Source organism: Tenrec ecaudatus, chromosome 1 (genome assembly GCF_050624435.1).
Source record: "Tenrec ecaudatus isolate mTenEca1 chromosome 1, mTenEca1.hap1, whole genome shotgun sequence".
Classification (NCBI taxonomy): Eukaryota; Metazoa; Chordata; class Mammalia; order Afrosoricida; family Tenrecidae; genus Tenrec; species Tenrec ecaudatus.
The window spans coordinates 304,259,353-304,279,561 of NC_134530.1; the positions used below are offsets into that span (position 1 = coordinate 304,259,353).

The 20,209-nt window shown below is 46.4% G+C and overlaps 1 protein-coding gene across 3 annotated transcripts in view; it reads right to left on the reverse strand.

The window, feature by feature from the left end:
- HIVEP1 (HIVEP zinc finger 1) overlaps positions 1–20,209 on the reverse strand; it is a 157,910-nt gene that overhangs the window by 30,047 nt on the left and 107,654 nt on the right. For all 3 annotated transcript variants that reach the window (XM_075532481.1, XM_075532475.1, XM_075532484.1), the window contains exon 4: positions 1,462–7,337. In XM_075532481.1, coding sequence (XP_075388596.1) covers positions 1,462–7,337 — 5,876 coding nt within the window. The remainder of the gene's footprint in view (positions 1–1,461; positions 7,338–20,209) is intronic.

Here is a 20,209-nt window from a genome sequence, read left to right on the forward strand (position 1 = left end):
TTCTTTCCAGGCTCCCTGAGAAATCATTAAAACTTCCCCCTGGGCTTTCCTGAGAGCCACATCTTAGCTATGCATCTCCAGATGTGTCTACTAAACCACTTAGTATTTTAGGAAAGGTAATTTTCACAGACCCCTCAGGAACATACATGAAACTGCAAAAACACTAAGACTCAGGTCCCATCTTCCAAGATTTTGATTTACTGACTAAAGTCTGGACATTAAAAAAACAGGGTCCACAAACGGTTTGGGTGCCTCGCTCCACCGAGCAAGTGCTACTAGTTCTCGAGTCTTCTTTCCTTTCCCACCCATTTCAAAGTATGCTGATGTTCCAAACAGCACTTTCGCCTTTTAAAAAGGGCTTTTTATTTCTTTTAATGAACCAAATTCTTTCTCACTTGCATGCCATTCAACCATTCCACAGACTGTTAGTTTCTCATGTGTGTTTGCCTGAAAAATCACTGGTTGATCCCCACCCCACCGCCACACACACACACACACACACACACACACACACACACACACACACACACAAAACTCGGCTAAAGTAACATCTCTTTGGAACGTCTTGCCCTTCCAGCCTTACTTCCATAGTCTATCAGCAATTTTACCGATTTAAGCATTTCTACATCAATACTACAATATTTTTTACTGAAATGTTTATTAACTTGTACAATATGCTGGTGAATCTATAGAAGTCAGTGTAATTCCAGATGCCCAGAAACAAACATGAAACGTCTATCAACTGTATTTTTAGTTTCTTAAATGATCCTTCCCCCATTTTATCAAGCTAACTACTCTAAGGGTGCTGGGCCCACAAATTCTACAGAATTAAACCTCTTTATAAGCCTTGTATAAATCAATTAGGTCATCAAGTGTATAAGTTATTTTGTGAACCTTCCCATTAATCTTCGAGTGACTCTCAGAGCTATCTTGATAGAGAGCTGGCTGGGGGTGAGGTGGGTGAGGGAATGGTCAGGTCTCATTCAGGACCAACAGTGCTACCTTCAGACAGGCGCGCCACTCGTATTTCAAAGTCAAGTAGACCACTCTGATTGTGCACGCCACTCTTTCCCGGCATTACCGGGGTAAAGGACACACATAATCTACTCTCAACACCACCACCTTTTCAGAAGAGAAGAGAGCAAGGTAAACTAACGAATGTCTGTTTCATTAAATAAAGATTACTTTAACTAAGAGAGGAAACATTACAAAGTGTTTCCAGCAGGCTATCAATTCCAAAACATTTTATGGCAGAAATCAATTTAGGAACCCCTGGTAACCCCCATCAGTGTGACTCCTGGGGCAAAAGTCTCACCCTTGCCCCTAAGTAACAAACACATCCAGCACAATTTGCCATTCAAAACGAAAACACCTATTGACAATAAAATACTGAAAAGGTATCAAGACCTGTTAAACAAAACTGGCACAAAACATATCTGAAAGTGATTATCTCTTTAGTACCTTGTTTAAGTTGCTTTTCCACTTGCTTGAGTAGACCAACAGATCTAATTTGGAATGACTGGCTATTGCTTGACAATATAAGGACTTCCCAGTCTTCTGCTTCGAATTAAGGAGAGAGAGCGCAACCTTTGTAGGCAAACCGAGTGGATTTGGATTGTTGGCGCTCACTGTCCAATCAGTATATGCCGAGGTTTTCTGGTCATTCTGAGGCAAGTGCAGTGACTTCTGTCTTAGTAGGTAACACCAGGTAAAGCTCGTGGTAGTCTTACTGGGACAAGACCGCTGTGGCGGGTCACCCGAATTATATACTGAAAGGGTGCTGGCTGATTTAATGTCTTGGGTGTTGTCACCTTGATTCTTAACCATGGCTGGAGACTTCCTGTCTTGGTTATTGTCTATACTTTTCAAAGGAGACATGTGAGTGATTTCTGAAGAGACCGGTGAATTTCTAACTGTAAGAGTTAGTGATGTGGAGGATTCGGTGTTTTCAAATTCTTCTGGTTCAGTGATAGATTCTACAGCTCCAGACTTAGAGCTGCCAGATGGAGACTTAGCTGTTGGTAAAACATCTGCCAAATCATTATGAGTTTCGGGTTGGGAGAAAGCATCCTGTTCCAGAATCACCCCTTCCAGGGGTTCCGTGGTACAAAGCTGCCTCACTAAGACAGGCTTCTTCGGTTTGCTAGCTTCACTCGCTCTTGAACTCAGCAGGTCTAAGGGTCTAACGTCTGTGGGGCAAACAGCCCCATTCTCATCCTTCGCTCGCTTCTGGTGCTTCTCCATGGCAATGTCTAAGCTGTTTGCCGGGGAAAGCATCCTTTTACTGGAGGCCGAAGATTCTTGTTGGGGGGAAAGTCTACCAATAGACAACTTCTGACTGACAGGCAAGGATTCTGGCAGCGCAGACTTTTGGCAGAGCTCTGAAAAAACGTTCTCACGGGCAAGCTCGTTCTCCGGGTCAGGCAAAGTCTTCGGTTGCTCTTTCGGCAGCTTTGGCACAGAAAGTGGTTCTTTGTTCGTTGGCACTACAGCATTACTAGCCTGGCAAATTGGTTGACTCGAGAGATCCTGGGTCACTAGAATTTGCGGCAGAGATGTAACTGTGGGGAAACAGTAGGTTGGGACATTGCTCTGAAGACGCACAGGCACCATGAATGGTGGTGGTGCCTTCTGTACCTGACTGCCGAGTGGCCCAAGCTTGGATGCTGGCAGAGCACATGGATCGGGCATGTCCTCTACGGGCTTGGCTGGTAACGCGGGGGAAGCCACGCCATGGTGTGCACTGACGGGATCTGAAAGAACTTGATTTGGCAAAGAATGCACAGGATTCGAAGAGTAAGACTGGCTCGAAGCTAATGCCTGGAACTGAAGTTGGTACTTGGGAGCGAAGCACTCCTCATTCCGAGAAGATGTACACAAGGTGGGGCTGGCATCCGGCTGGGCAGCCCGGACGGTGACTCTCAGAGGCGGCTGTGCATTTTGGTGGCTGGGAAGTGCGTGCACTTGACTTAGTAAGTTCAGACCAAAAAGCTGTTGAGCAGGAAAGCTGTTAGTCGAGCTGGACTTCGAAGTTTCCGTCTGCAGATCTGTAACTTTGGCCTGGGTGTGCAAAGCACTGGCCGGAAACTCCACTCTTGACGTGCTAGTGACCTGAGCCCCCTGGAAGGGCACCGGGTTCACAGCTGGAGGGGCAATAGTTTGGAAGGACGATGAAAGGGTCACGGGAGGCACGTGACTCTCTGGGGCTATATTTAAGGATATCTGCCCTATCAGTGGTCCTCTTCTTCTCTCTAAAAGGGTCACGTGTCGGGTAGGCCCCATGCCAGAGGGGGATGCTGGAGGCTGCAGGTCAACCAGAGGTACCACCTGAGATGGAGCGATGCTTCCGCAGTCAAAAGATTTGCTTCTGAAACCCGAGATCTCCATTGACGTCTGCATGCAGCTGATCTGCTCGGACGCGGCCCGCCTCATTTCCTGGTGAGCTGCAGGAACATTAAGTGTATTGGGGCCAGCTGGAATCACCAAAAACTCTGCTTTATTTAGAAATTCCATTTTGGGGGAAGACTCCGTTTTAGAAAGATCCTCGATGTCTAGCGAAGCAGAGAAGCTGGAGGCCTGTGACAAACTACTCTCCCGACTTAGGCTCCTTGACAGGGTGGAGTCAAAGCTTGACTCGGTGGAAGAGTGCTCCATCTCGGCCAGACGGAGTCTCTTCTTTTTGGGCGGCAGTTTCTCCGTTGGCAATTTCGACAAGGTTTCACTGCGCTGGGGCCAACTGAACTTTTCTGATTTTTCTGCATCATGGCCTTGGGCTTCCGGGTCCCGATCTGGCTCTTCTGTGACCAGAATCTCCGGGACTTGGATGTTGTGCTGCCGGACGAGCCTGGAGGGCTGGCCTAACACATGCCTTTCGCCGGGAATCCTTCGGGAACTTGGTGAGAGCTCGGCAACTCGGAGTGTGTCTGGCAACGCAGGCTGGTGAGGACGAGAGAGGCTGGGGGAAGGGTGGCTGCTGTCCTCCTGAGACAGCCCTGTTGCTTTCACCGCCACTGCCCGTCCCAGCTCCGGGAAGGCAACGGGGGAGCCTCTCTCAAAAGACTCAAGCTTGTCCAAGGAAGCGGGCCTGTTCAGCGAGTTGGTGTGCTGTATGACAGAGATCCCCGTGCCGTGCCTTTTCAGTTCCACCTTTTCCTGAGCAGCGGAGCTTATCTGCTGCTCCGCTATGGTGGCCAGCTTCGGATCGGTGGGCTGCTCGGTGCCCCTGGCAACCAGCTGAATGTGCGAGCTTTGCCGCTGGATACTTCTCGGCTGCTGGTCACTCACGATGGCAACGGGAGGCTGCGGCACCCTTGACGTGGAGGCCGGCGCATTCTGCAGCTGAAGGCCTTCTGGGCTCTGCAGCTGCACCCCGCTTTCATTTTGCTGAGGCTCCTCATCATCACCAACACTCTTCATTTTCCGCCGTTTTCGTATCTGGGGGGTCTGTTCCCAGGCACCCGTGGAAGCGGCTACTCTGTAGTGCAGGATCTGAGGCTGCGCACTGCTGGGCACGGGGCTATGTTCCGGTTCTCGCATAGCGACCTTTGTTTTTGGTCCGTGTAACTCTGAGCAGTAAAATTTCTTATGGTTTTCAAAATTTTCCAGTTTCCGGTACCTGTTTCTACAGGTTTCACACTCAAACATGGTCCCCCGCCCTTGGTGAGACTTCTTCTTCTCCAGATGGGAGCCCTGTACCAGGGACTTGTTCCTCGCCGACGCAGTGTCACTGCACGCGTGAAACCCGTGGTGGCTCTCATCCACTGACTGCCCTGCACCGAGAACGTGATTTTCACTCGTGGAAGAGTCTTCGATTGCCGCCTGCCTCACCAGTGGACGGGGATGTCCGCTTTGGGGCGCGGCGGCGTTGGGCCCTGAAACAAAGACATCATCGCACAAAGAGCCAATCTTGTCATCAAATGACTGGCTTCCTCTTATTGGGTGGGGGGGAGGTATCAGATTTGCAGGGACTGCAGCACAGCCCGTGGTGGGCATGGAGTTACTTCTGGTAATAGGCAAACAGTCAAGGGACGGTACAGACAGAAGGAAAACTTGTTTCGACTTCTCAGTCGGGGTAAAGGGGGACTTTGGTATATCTGAGCTCGAGCTTGTCCTCCGCCCCATGGGCTTCAAATCAAACTGGAAAGAATCTTTAAATATGTACGATTTGGGCGAGTCGATGCTTCCCCGGCGCGAGAGGGAGGTTCTCCGTGGTTTGACACTATCCAACTGCTTATCATCAACCAGGGCCTCGTTGTCTGAGATCAGCTTGGATATCCGTTCTTCTAGGGTTTTCGTTGCCAAAGGCGGCCGCATCTGGCCTGGCAAAAGCAAGGTTTTCTCGCCTGTTGGTGGCGCAGCGGGAGCGAGGGTACTGACACGAGAGGCAGAGGGTCCGTTCGGCTTATTCGGGTCTGACTCGCTGGTGGGGAACGTTCTGGCAAAGGGAGTTGGGGGACTCACTGTCTGATCCGTACTTTCTGAACGTGAGAAGTACCCCGAATCTGTACTCCCTAAGCTTCGGGGACTCAGAAGCAGCTTTACTTGCTGCTCCTGGGAGAAATCTGTAGCTTGCTGCCTTTGTAGCTGGGCGTGCACTGTCCCTGCATGGGATTCTTGTTTCCCTTCGGCAGGGCTCAGGTCCCTTTTCTGAGGGGCCTGCTCATCTGACTCTAGGGAGGGCACACGAGCTGAATTCGACTGCCCCTTGGCCACCACGAGGTCCTTCTGCTTCTGGGCACTGGGAAGCTCAGAGATGGCCTCTGTCGCCTTTGGACTATCCGTGCTTAAAGGGGATACACCCACAGGGTGGACCACGACTTTGGGTAACTCGGTGAGGGCTTGCGATTCGGAAGGTTTTTCCTGCTGTGAGAAGTCCCCTGGCAAGTGATCGGGGTTGCCTGGAATGGCCCTGGACATGGAGGCTGCTTCCGGACCGGGCACCACCGTGTTCAGGATTTGCACAGACTGCAGATCCCTGGGGCCCAGGCTGTCCTGTCTTTCCTCGGCAGTGCCCTCCTCGTCGCTCTCACCACTGTCCTCCAGGTCTGAGTGGACGCTAAGTGCTTTGGGGGACTCGTGTGACGGGAACAAACCACCGGAGTCTGGCTGTAAGACAAGCCCCAGTTTGATGGTGTGGGCGTGGGATTTTTTGTGCTTGTACAGGTTACTCTTCGTCTTGAATGAAAACCCACAGGTCACGCAGGGGTAGGGCCGCTCGCCCGTGTGGGAGCGGATGTGCTTCAGGAGCACGCTGGGCTTGGCGCAAGCGCGGTTGCAGTACTCGCAGATGTACTTGCCTTGCTTTTTGGGCTTCGGGTCTTTGAGAAGGAGATCGCACATTTGCTCGATGCTGTGATGCGCCCCGGGGGCGGCGTGGGGCTGGCCGGGGGGCGTCAGGCTCACTGGCACGGCTGCAGCTGCGCTGCCTTGCTGGTTTGGAGGAATCACCTGAGTTCTACTGGGAGGCGGCACGGCCACGTTATACACTGGCTCCGGTTTGGCGTGCTCTTGCAAGTGCGGGCCCGTGGCTGACCTGCTGAACGCCGGGCACCCCGGAAGCTGCCGGCTGGGCTGGGCAGCCCGCGGACCGGGGGGCTCGAGGGGGCCGTACGCGGGCGAGGCCAGCGCGGGAGAGGCCGCTGGCCGGTGCTGCAGGGCGGCGGGCCCGGGCCCCGAGGCCTCACTGCACGGGGAGGGCTGCGGGGCCTCCGCGGGACTGGTGTTCAGATTTGTGGGCGAGTGGACAGTTCTATTTGGTCTCAGTTTTTCGATCTGAATTGCACAAGACGAGCCCTTCTGTGCCAAGGTGCTCAGCTCTGGCTCCATTGCTTTCAGTAAGACATCAAAGGCGGTGTTCGGGTAGGAGGCGGAAGTGGAAGTGCAACTGGAAGAGATACATTCACTATTGTCAGTCCTTGCTCTACCGGACCCGGAACTCGAGTCACCTGTTGCGTCTGCGAAGTTCAACTTGACCGGGGCGGCCCCTTCCGACCTCCATCTGCGCAGCTCGGCCGGATGCTGTGCAAACAAGGGCTTCTTTGGGGAGACGGGCTCGTCTGATTTCAAGGCGTCGGAAATTAGCCCGGGCGCGTCTCCATTTTGCTTACTGACTTGCTTCCCATTTTTAACCGGAACCTGGTTCCGTTTCTTGTGAGGCTCGGAAGCGCTCTGCAGACCCGTGCAGGATGCTTCTTCTGTATTTTGCTTATGTTTTGCCTGGAGAGGGTTTCTCAGTGGGGATTTTGGTATTTTTTTCAGGTGATTCTCAGTTACAATCTTTTTCCGTTTCACACCTTTCAGTGATTCTGAAGTTCCTTTAAGACCAGCTTCTAAGATGTCTGTTTAAAGAAATAATAATGACGAAAAAGAAGTTATTGGCAAAATAACATCTGCATCGACTTTAATTTTTAAAAATTCAGATGATTACTCTGAGGGTCATACAACAATTGAGGGACACAGTTCTGGGAAAGACCATTGCAGTCAAAGGACACCCTAACATTAGAATGTTAATATGGCCCAGTTAGAACTGCACTGCGCCTTTCTAGAACCCTGTGCTCCCCTCCCCTCCTACTGACTTGCAGCCAACCAGTCCTGGAACTAGGTTCTTCTAAAGCATAGCTGTGCCCCCCCTCCCCTAACCCCCGCCCCCCTATACACACACTACTCTCACAGCCAAGCGCTGTCCACAGGGTACTTTGAAAAGGCTGGCCTGCACAGAAGGAAATTAAACCTTTTAATGCTAGCCATCTGACAGCGATCGCATCACATATCATTTAAAGCAAATTTCCAGTGAAGCCTCCAGAACATGCAGCATTGATATCCTTATGAGTAATTGGGCCGCCATAACATTTACAACAAATATACCCACTGATTATTATATGTCAGTCTGCAGAAGCAGGACGTATTGCTAAGAGAGCAATAACGGTGAACAGGAAAACATGGGATAAAGAAACAGTCCAGTTGGTTCTGGTTCCTCAACAAAACTGAAAGGTCACTATGTCCCTTGGTTAAGAAGAAACGGCTCTAGTAATTGAATAAAATATTCAAGGGTTTTTCGTTACTAGTGACAGATAGATACCCATGATTGCAGGAGCTAAGAGTTTAGGAAGCACCACTCTTCTTGCTTGGGTTGGTAATAAACCAACATTTTAACAGCATCTCCCATTAACGATTCTAATTTTGAGCAATAATTTTCTGTCATTATTTGACTTGTTTTAATTCCCAGAGTACTTGGGCATCTAGGCACAAAAAAAATTTGAACTTATAAAACTGTACTCATTTTGTGATATTAGTTTATATGCTATAATACATTAGGTTTAATAACAACTACGCATACCACCTTCCCCCTCACAAAACAACTCGAAAACATTCTAATCTACTGAAAATGCAAATACCCACCACAATCAGAAAGACACACACACACACACACACACACCTGTAGTTATGATTGAAATATGTGAGTAAAGAATAATTAGAAGAAATGCATCAGCATTATTCACTTTTACAAAATTCTATGTTAAGAATTTCTTTTTTTCAATTCACGTGATTATAAAATGAAGGATGTGCCCTGGTTCCTCCTAGCTGAGATGTATATGATACAACCAATGATGACTTCCTGCTGCTCATTCACGCCACCAGGCAAAAAGGAAAGTGATCGAGAGTGATCATCACCATCCACAGTTAGGTGGTGGCTTGTAATAGCAGCACAAGCCCCTGGGTTGTTCACAGACATAAACACAGAGGTGAGAAATGACTTAGGCAATCAACGGCTCTCCCCTGGGAAAGAAAGGTTCTCCCCGGGAAAGAAACACTAGCGATTAAAACACACACTCAAACCTCACCTCAGGCCTATTCAGATGGAGTGGATAGGTTTATTTTGTTATGTTTTAAATGCTTTTGGGAACTAGAATTTGTATCTTTTTAAAACTCACAAAAGGAAAGAATCCAAAAAGTTCAAAGAAAAAAAGCAAAATTATAATCCATTGGCAGAAACCCAGAATGCCACTGTGTTAGTCTGGGTACATTGGAAAAATGAATCCACAGAAACTCATATGTATAAGATAGTTTCATATAAAGGGTAAGTGTATATTAAGAAAGCATCCCACTCCAGTGCTGTCCAAGCCCACAAGTCCAACATTAGTCCATATGTCCACACCAATCTACAAGTCCTCCTCAATCTCACAAAACACACGCAATGATGCCGACTGCAGGAGGAAAGCCGAATCCGTGAATGTTTAAATATCTCAGCGCTGGTGGGGGTCTCCACGTGGCTGCTCCAGCACCCAGGGCTGCATCGGTGTAGGTCCATGTGGCTTCTCCTCAGGGATCTCTTGCAGGAAGTGAGTCTTGCCAGCTGAAGCAGGGAACTGGCTAAGGCAGAGGCACCCTGGCCAGACCATCAGAAAGCAAGAGACCCAAGATTCGAAAGGCAAGGCTCACTAAGCCATTTATCTCTCTGCCCTTCAATTAATCCCACATGTGTTCATTGGTCAGGTTGGCACAATAAACCTTAACTATCTCAGCCATATACTCTGTAAGTCCTACCTGATCTCAAGAAGAGATGTGATGCATTGAACACTACTGTGTAAATACAAGTTGTTGGATGACATCAAGAGCAGTATACATGAACAAAGCAAAAGGTCATTAAAAGGCATGGGGTGGGGGAGGACCAAATGTATGTCAGAAGAGGCTCTGACTCATGTATTTGTTGGAAGAGTAGCTTAAACAAATGTGAAAAAATTAAGAAATGAAACTGAACAGGAGGTTTCAAAGGGCAGCTCAAGAAGACAAAGGAAAGCATTATAATGAAATGTGTTAAGGGCTGGAGTTAGAAAACCAGTAGGGATGAATGCTCAGCATTTCTCAAGCAGAAAGAACTGAAAATAGAAAAAGAAGTCTGCATTCAATATGGAAGGATTCAATGGGCATCATAAGAGGGTGGAAGATCCTACCTGGCTGAGTAGCAATTGAGCTCTTAAAAGCTTCTGAGTTGACATCTAAGAAGCAACTATTGGTCTTTCCCTTTCCAGAGGCAAGAAGAGTGGGGAAAAAAATCAAATATATATAGAAACAAGGGATTCAGTGGTCTAATGAACTACACAAGGCAGAAGAGTTAGATGGAGCCACATTGATATTGCCAACTGTTCTGAAGAGAATCACATAAGGTCGGTCCTATGTAGAGCTGAAGAAAAATATTAATTAAAACGCAAAATCATATCAACATCAGATTTACTACTCAGAAAGAAACTGGTGGTACATGTTCATGGCCCTTAGTCACCCTTCAGCTCTGGAAATGACCCCATGGCTCAACCTTCACTGAAGCAATAAATGTGCCCATAAGGGGTGCAGTTAACACCATTGAACTACATACACTCCTGTTAGAACAATCAATCATTTGATTAATTATGAGACCAAAGGATAAAGTTCAGAAAACGTAGGAATGAAGGAGGAATTGAAACAGGAAATACAGGAGAGAAGCGGACTGTAATCGGCGATAGCTGTGTAATCAGTGGAATTGTGTGGATTGTAATCAGTGACATGAAACAAAATGAGAATGAATCATTGAACAGAAAACTTATCTATTCTGTAAACCTTCACCCATTCAACCATTTCAGGAGGCAGCACACGATCAAGAACCAATGGTACGGAAAGAAAGACATCCCAGCTGTGCTAAAGGCATTAATGATAAACTAGGTTCCCCGCGTTGATAGAATATTTGAGATGCTTCAACAAATGGATGCAACGCGGGAAATGCTCTCTCATCTATGTCAAGAAACTCTGAAGGTAGCTAGTCAGCGACCTGGCCAACCATCTGAAAGAGATCTCTATCTGTACCCAACTCAGAGAAAGAGGATCCAACAGATCAACAGATCATACAAATACAAGGAAGATTATGCTGAGGAGAATTCAAAAACAGCTACAGTAATACAGCAACAGGAAATTGACACAATTCAAACTAGAAGCAGAATACGATATGGTATGGGGGATATCATTGTTGATGTCAGGTGAATATTGGCCAGAAAGATGTTCATTTGTGTTTTACTGATTATGCAAAGGCATTCTACTGTTTGGATCCTAACATATTATGGGTAACATTGCAAAGAATGGGAATTCCAAATCACTTCATTGTATTCAAGGGAACATACCGAGGGACTAAGAGTCCAGAACTATTGGGACATTGACAGTCAGAAACGCAAGCAGGGATCATCGGTTTAACACATCTACATGTCACTTAGATGACGGACCAAAAAGGACAGTGCTCCCATGGACAGAGTTATTGACTTCCTGAGCTGCATGACATGAAAAAGCCAAGTTCTCCCCCAGGCCCTCATTCCAGCGTGCATCAGAAACGTCACAAAAGCACCGGCTCGAGAAAGTTGACTGGCAGGCGACAGCAACTAAGTCTCCTGTTTCTGTGTGCCTACGGGGCCGGTGCCATCGCGTTCCGAGACACACGGAAAGTTAGAGCTTTGAAAGGCGCACCAGGGAGCCCACACCACCACCAGCAGCCAAAGGAAGCCAGAGTTAAAGCACCAGGCTCTCTTCCTCAGGGGAGCATTGGAGTTGCTAGGGATGTTGTGGCAAGAAAATGTCTCAGAGTAGATAAAAGATGATAACCTGTAACCTAAAAAGTGTGCTTAAAATCCTGCCTTATTTTTCTTCCAGATTTACATAGAGACACACCTCCTTGTGAAAAAGTTTCTCTCTTTTGGGGCCTTGATGATACAAGGTGTATCCTGTTTTCTAACAGTTGAGAGGATGGATATTGGGTCAGGTAAGGACAGAAGGAATTGGAGCTGAAAGTCTGAGGAAGATGAGCAAACATGTGCGCTGAGATATTCTGTCTTTGTCTGAGAGGATGGAGCTAAGTTGGGAAGGGTAAAAAAAAATCAACTTTCCTTACCATCCTACAAACTGCAAAGTAAATATACAAGTGCAAAATTGTAAATGGTAGCTAGAAAATGCAAGACTAGTAAATTCGGTAGGTACTTAACACATAGTTACTTAATACAGTTATCTAATCGTTGAAAATTACAAAGAGGACATAGCAATATGAAAATTGCACACTAGTAAACATACATGCATATTCTTTCCTTTCCCTACGGAGAGATAACTGGCTAGAGATTGATATCTAGGAGCAGACCGTGACAGCAGATTTTTATACAGCACCAGTGACCTTTGGAGGAAGAAAAATCACCGAGTGACCACTGAGTGCATTCCAAAGCCCGCCACTGTGTGTCAGAGTAGCCCTGGGCTCCACACGGCTCGTACGCTCCCACTTTTCAGCGATAGTTCCCCAAGCCATTTGTTCAAGGTGTCTCTGTGTGGGCTCAACTGTCAAAGTCCTAATTGTCTTCACCACCCTGGGACCCTACAGTGAGAAAGAATTCGGAGATGAAGCTTCTTGGCCCGCCCTTCACATTTGTCGGTTGCTGTTCTCATCCACCTCCCCAACGCCAACTAAAACTTGGTACTGTTCATCCTTACCCACCGAGCTCCTAATGGGTGCTTCCGAGAGACTCAGTAATGAAGGAAGGGTCTTGTAAAATGAAACAAGGGGCAAGTTCATTATCAGGCATGCCATCACACCAGGAATTTAAATAGGAAATTCATGTGACCATTCTCGAAAAAAGGAGAGAGAAAAAAACCTAGACGAACCATCCTATTGTTGATAGCTAAACATAAAGAGAAGATCTTGAAGGTAGCCAGAGAGTATAAACACACATTACATGCAGAGAATCAGGCAAAGATGCAAGCAGACTTCTCATGAGAAACTATAGGGTAATGTTTTTACAATATCAAAAGAAAAAAACAAACTACAGACCCATAAGTCTATGCTGAGAGCTAACAGCTTTCTAGAGTATGACAAAGACCTTTCCTGGGAAACAAAAGCTGAGGAAAATCCGTGTCCTAGACTTGGAACACAGCAGCAGCAACAAAAGAAGCCCCTCGTGTCAAGCAGTTACCACACAGCAAGGGGTGCGCAAATAGATCTCACCATGATACCGAAAACGAAAGAATTTTTACAGATAATTTTTAAATTTAACAAAAGTTTCGTCACTTTAAAAATACAATCTAAAGCTTCACTGTCCACTACGTTAGGTTTGATAGGCAAAGAAAACGTTTCGGCCCTAAGCTTCAGGAGCTGTGAATACATTCCCTCCAGCAGAGTGGGTAAAACCACCACTGGCCCTGAGCCCGCTGTAACTCACATGTGAAGCCGCGGTTTGGTTTCCGAGGCTGTAAGCTTCAGCAGAGCTGAAAGCCTCATCTTTTTCTGAAGGAGTGGTCGGGTTCAAACGGCTGAACTTGTGGGTTAACTACAAGAGCAGCAGTTCTAAACCACTAGCTGCTCCTTGGAAGAAAGGCGGGGCTATCTATTCCCATAAAGAGATACTGTCTCAGAAGTTCACAGGGGGCAATTCTACCCTGTCCTATATATAGGGTTGAGGACTTGCTGGCGGTGAGATTCGTTTGGGACAGGGTGGCTGTGAGTGAGAAGCAGCTAGTTGGCAGTGGACACAGATAAGAGTGGTACATGGTGGTACAGAGGTCAGACAGAACATGCTTCAGGATTAGTAAGAGTACCAATGTTCGCTAGAAGAAACCAAGGGGAGAGGGACACATTTCTCCCCCTTCCTCCCTAGCACAAGGGAAGGTGAAGGGGAGAGAGGCATGTTTCCTTATCAATGGAAAAGACAGAGTGGGCAAAGGTGTGGGTGGGAAATGACAGGATCTTCATATGACCCCCCACAGTGACAGAATCGATCCTCAGGGGCACAGTATAAAGTCTGAGGGGCAAGAGCACACATGTGCCTAGATAGGAGAGGCACACTACAGTAAACTAGCCAATAGCAAAAGGAGGACTGAAAGGTCCACCAGTAGCCAAATAACAGGCGTAGCTCTACATTCTACCACACCCAAAGACAGTCTGACCGCTATCAGCCAACTTGACTGGAAAAAAAATAGGAAAATCTCCCTTCAACACTAGCAGAATACACACCCCTTTCAAGTGCATTCACCATCAGGCTAGACTACGGCGAGAGCAAGAACATGCAGAGTAAAATTTCTACCCACAACAAAAGGGGACGAGAAATGACTAGCACATTGATAATCTGGGAAATCCCTAAACACTTGGAAATTCAACAACACACTTCTAAACAGGCGAGGGGTCAAAGAGGAAGTCTCAGGAGGAAAACAAGGAACAAACAAAACCAGGCTTCAACAAAGCTGGGAACCATGATAAAGCAGAGTTACCTCACACCATAATGTGCAACACCTAAAGCGAACACCAGAGAAATGTTCATTAAGTTTGGGACAATGAGAGCATTCCCTTAATGACCACTATTTTTTATTAACATTCCTAGATGATCTAGCGAATACAATAAGACCAAAAAGAAATGAGGCATGTGTTCTAGTATGAAAATAGCATTATTTGTTGACTGCTTTCTCAAAGAAAATCCAAAAGAAAAGCTGAAAAACAGCTATATTCCAATAAAGCGCTTCAGTAGCTGCTTACCAAAAATACTACAATTATCAACCGTTTCCCAAATACCAAAAATAAACATGAAGGGGCTTCAAAAAGTTGATGGAAAAATGCAATGAGAAGATAATGGCATTATTCCATGAGATTTCTGAAGCCCTCTTGTAGCTGTAAAATATAATAGAAAGTACACCGTAATATGAAAGCAACATTTTAAAAGGCCTATAAACAAAGCTGTCACAAAATATTTAGATCATATAAAGAATTTCAAAATACAATTTCCTGATGGTCTGATTAAGAAAAAAAGGCACACTGAAAGCAAACAAGCCATCAAACCAATAGACCCAACAACTCTATGCAATACCATGTTCTTGGAAAGAAACAAAATTGTGAAGCTGTTATTTCTCAAAATTTTAAATGGTAGACAATTTTAAACTTTTTCACTGAAGACTACTTTTATTTTCTTTAAATATTTGCCTGACTTCAATCGTCATTTCAGAGCCATCTCTCTCTCTTGATTCCCACTCACTGCAACTGTAAAGGATAGAGCAGAAGGGCCCCATAGGGTTTTCCCCAGGACTGAATCTTCTCCCAAAGAGTGGCTGGTAGGTTTGAACTGCTGAACTTTGGTTAGCAGCACAATGTTTAACCACTGTGCCACCAGGGCTCCTAAAGCTTCCTGTAGAACATAGGGTCCCAAACTTATTTTGCCTACTGCCCCTTTCAGGAAAAAAACAACTACTCGGCAACCCCCTGGCAATAAAAAACGTCTGTTCTCCAGCCCACGAAACTCGAACAAACTCGCTGCCATCAAGTGGATGCCAACTCACAGTGGCTCACAGATGGGCAGGGGGAGCTGCTCCTGTGGCCTTCTCAGACTGACTCTACAGGAGTTGAAAGCCTCCTCTTTCTCCCAGAGCCCAGCAAAATGCATACCTGTTTCCTTTCGCAGCTCCCACGGGTTGCTCCAGCACCCCCAGGTGGCAGTACTGCCCACTTTGAGAAAGGCTGACTTATAAGAATAAATATTCAAAACCAAACTATAAAATTCTGAAAAATAATTAAGTGACGTCAACTACATGGAACCATATCAAATGCTAATTAATACCACCAGGTCCTTTCTCAAAATCAAAGTAGCTAAACAAAAAGACGATCATATATATTTATTATACGAACTGGCACACTTTAAAATCTTGGGGAAAGGATGATATGTCTGTTTTTAAATATACTTTGAAAAAATAAATAAATAAATATACTTTGAAGGCTTCACATGAGAGATACATTTTTTTAAATCTTAAGGAAATACCATGAACCAAATAAGATCAACAACAGCTCAATATAAAAAACAACAGCACAGAAAGAACTAGAAAAATCTGGAAGAATATTTGGTTGACCTTGGAAGTAGATACAAAGCGAGGAAAAGAAAAACAATTTTAAAAGAATGATTAGAATATAAAAAAGCTAAACTGGATGCACTCATGCAAGTACATACACACTCACAGATTTAAAAAAACCTGTAAAGTAAAAAAAGCAAACGACAAACTGAAAAACATTTGCCACGTATGAATCAAAGGGTTGATTTTCTTAATATAAATCTACTTTTTCAAAAAACTTCCACTTTTAATAAAGGTGAATTAAGTAATGCAGATGAATCTTTTACCAAGGATAGTAGAATACACAAGAGTATAAATTTATCTGATTGAAGATATTGAAACATTAAAAAGACAGTGAAAAATCACTGGGTCATGATCCTGGCAGAGATTAAAAAGGGCAGAAAGGAGAAGCTGTCCCTGTGGGTTCTTTTACTCAGAGACATCTGCTTCTCCAGGAGCCTCAGCTGAACTGCTAAGTGGTTCCTTAACAACCTAAGGAAGCTAAAGATTCAACGACAGGAACCAGGACACACCAGCAAAATCCTTTCAGGTCTAAGGAATGATGGCGAATTGGAGGAAGACAAAGCTTTATGTGAACTGCAATGTTCAGTGGCTCAAAAATCTCTCCACGCCCAGAACCGTGTTGGGCGGCCAACCACAGGGAGCTGTGATAGTGCAATGGTTCAGTGCTCCGCCGCCAGCTGGAAGGCCAGCTGTTCAAGCCCACTGACCACTATGTGCAGGGAAAGGCGTGCAGAAAAAGATGCCAACCTAGGAAACCCTATGGGGCAAGCTGGCACACCACAACCACAACAGTCCTCCCGGCAGAAACAAAATCTCCTCTGGAGGAAGATCGGCTCAGGCTTTGAAACCTGCCTGTAATTTCTCAGAGAACATAGTCAGCACCAGAACCAAACAGGATTGCACAAGCACAGACCGACACTGGAAGCTGACAGGGCTCAACATAAGCGCGGCCCGCACTCCTCAAAAGGCAGCTTTACAGCAAGCACCTTCACTCTGATGCGAGGCCTGCATTAGTATCTGTTTCACAAACCAGACGGACCCCCCCAACCAGAGGACAGTGAGAAGCAGAGCAGGGAACCTAGCACTGAGAGAGGCGGAACACATCCCGAGCAGCAAGAGAGCTGCCACCACTCTCTCCCCAGAAAGGACTCTCAGCACAAGCTGCCACCGCTCTGAACTCTGTCCATGGGCGCTGGATGGTATGTTTGATGTGTGAGTTGGCAGGTTACTTTTTGGCCCTGGGAATACTCAGTAATTTTTCCCATACAAATTATAAGACTGAAAAGTAAAATAATTAAGCTCTAGAAGTGGCGGATGGGTATACGATCAGATTAGAACTGAAAGGCATAATCAATAAACTGGCAGGTCCATCAGAAGAAACCACCCGGAATAAAGGTCAAGGAGACAAAAGGATTCACAACCGGAACGGGGAGTTAGAAACAAGCAGGAAAAACTGTGAAGGCCTTTCAGAATGCCAAAGGTGGGAAGGGAAGCAAGGAAGCAGAAGCAATAAAACATACAACTGTATAGATTCGAGAATGCTACAAACAAGATCAACACGGCGGGGGGGGGGGGGGGCTGTGACACACAAAGGTTCACTGCTGTGTTACTACTGCAGAAATCAGAGCGAAGACCTTAAATTTAAAAATGACCAAGGGAAAAAGATGAGTAATAAACAATACGGATGAACTTTAATGGAGCAATAGTTCAGCTGTGACATCCCAACAGTAACCACACACTCAGGGAGATGAGCTGCCTGCCTAGCCTGCTCTGCTTGCTTCTCCATCCATCCCTGGAGAAAGAGGAGGCTTTCTACTACTGCACAGAGTTCTTCTCACAAACCAACAGGGGCAGTTTTACCCTGTCCTTGAGGGCCACTGTCAGTCAGCAGCACTTGACTTCCAGGAGGCGCTAATGGGACAGGGCAGTGGATTAATGCCGGGCTACTGTCTGAAAGGTGGGAGGTTAAAACCTATGAGCTTCCATACGGGACAAAAATATGGCAGTCTGCCTCTGTACTGATCACAGTTCTTGACACGTAGGGAGCAGGGCCACTTTGTCCCACAAGGCTGACATGAACAGGAATGGACCCAGCAGTAATGGGCACTGGTTATCAAGACATCCACAGACACACGGTACTCTGCTCCTGCCTTCTCGGCACTGAAACAACTGAGAAAGCCTTTCCAGAATAGTAACATACATGCAGAAAAATTAGACTTTCATACTACCTAATACAAAAACAACAACAAAAAACCTCACCAACTTCACCCACTTTTCTGTTGTTCGTCCCCCTGGGAGGGGGTTATATGGCAATCGTTGTGATCGATTCCCCCTTTCTCCCTCTACCTTCCCCTGCCCAGCCTGGTATCTCTATTCTCATTATTGTTCCTGAGGAGTTTATCTGTCCTGGATTCCCTGTGTTGCGGGCTCATATCTGTAGTAGTGTACATGTTCTGCTCTAGTCAGATTTGTAAGGTACAACTGAGGTCATGATAGGGGGAGAGGAGGAAGCTGACTCACAGTGACCTTCTGGGTTTTGAGACTGTTTATAGGAGTAGAATGCCCCGTCTTTCACCCACAGAACTGCTGGTGGTTTCAAACTGCCCACGTTGTGGATCACAGTCCAACATGTAATCACTACACTACTAGGTTTCCCTACCTAATACAAGGAAGCTTCAAAAAAGCTTTAGGTCAGTGAAGTTTTGTCAGAAGAAAAGGAATTAAGCTTTCAGATTCCAGCACGAAGAGCTTGGAAATCATCCCTATAGTTCTCATAACATAGGGGAAAAAAGGGGGGGAAAGCTGAAAAACTAAAAACCACTAACGCATGTTAGATTCTTCACAAAATTAAGGCTAAAGGGCAAAAAGCAGGTATATGGAATCACATCTTGTTGGGATCAAAACTGGCCCTGGAGGCAGCAACAGGCAGGAATACATAGTTGATAAATTGCTGGAGATGAACTTGAACTAGCCTGAGGGAGAAGAGCTCCTGAGGCTTCAGGGTTTTTGTGAGGGGTGGGGTCGCATTTTTGTGAGTTGTAACCCCAGGATCCCTGCTTAGGTCTCACTGTGAAGGCTGGGAAAACACCTTCGCGGTCTCTGCAGGGCGGGGGGGGTGGGGGGGGGGAATAAATGCAGGAGAGTCTTCTGTTCTCCACAACAAAAGGTCTGACCTACAAGAAGGGATCTGACCAGAGAACTGCTCACCAGCAGAGAGATGAGGCTGTTGGCTCCCATAGCCTCCGAAACCCAAAGGGGCAGCTCTACACCATCCCCCAATCAGAATCAACCTGATGGCGGAGAATTTGAACCTGCGCCAGAGGGCGCCCCTGGTGGTGCTGTGTCTAACACAAGGCTGGCATCAGTCTCCGGGGGACAATGAGGCTTAGCAACCACAGACTTACAGTCTCAGGAAGCCTACAGGAAGGGGTTCCTACAAGTCGGCGTCAGCTCAATGGTGGGGAGTTTGGCTTGGTTTGAACCGACATGGGCCACGGATGTATCCTAGTTTTAAAAAGAAGAAATGGTCCAAGATAATCCTTCGAACAAATGATACTGAAAAAATTAGACATCCTTAAGCAAGAGAGAGAGAGAGAGAGAGAGAGAGAGAGAGAGAGAGAGAGAGAAAGAGAGGGAGAAATCTAGACATAGAACTTATAGCAGACAGTCACAAAAATTAGTTCAAGAATGGATCAGTGCCAGCCCCCCAAAAAACAAACAAACAAAACATACATAAACAGCTAAGAGAAAATAGATGTCGGTGGCACTGAGTTTGGCAATGGCTTTTTTTTTTTCTAGGTCCCACTGTCTCTCCGCAGAGAGTAAAAATTGTTCAGTTAGACTTCACTAAAATTCAAAACCTGTGCTCTGCAAAACATACTGCTCTAAGAAATTGTAAAGACGAGGTGCAAGCGGGGAGAAAATACTCCCCCATCCAGTCCAGTTATAGTTTCAAGCGAAAGTGACCTTAGGCTACTAAATGGAATGTTGCTCAGTCTTGCAACGTTTTTACACCACCGCCTATTGCCACCCTGTCAATTCCAACTGATAAGCGGCCCTATAGGACATAGGTCCCCAAACTTCCTTGGCCTACTGCCCTCTTTTCAAAACAAACAAACTTCAGCATCCACTTGGCAATGAAAAAACCCGACAGCCCGTAATGCAGGGTGACGTGTCCGTTGTCTGCTCTTACAGGCCCCAGGGGGCAGTCTGGTCCACTTTAGGCAACACCATAACAGGACTCACAAGCATAGAGCTATCTGAGACCATGTTCTAACCACTGTTAGCCTGTCTCTGACAAACCATCACCACCAATTTGTAGGAACCCTCA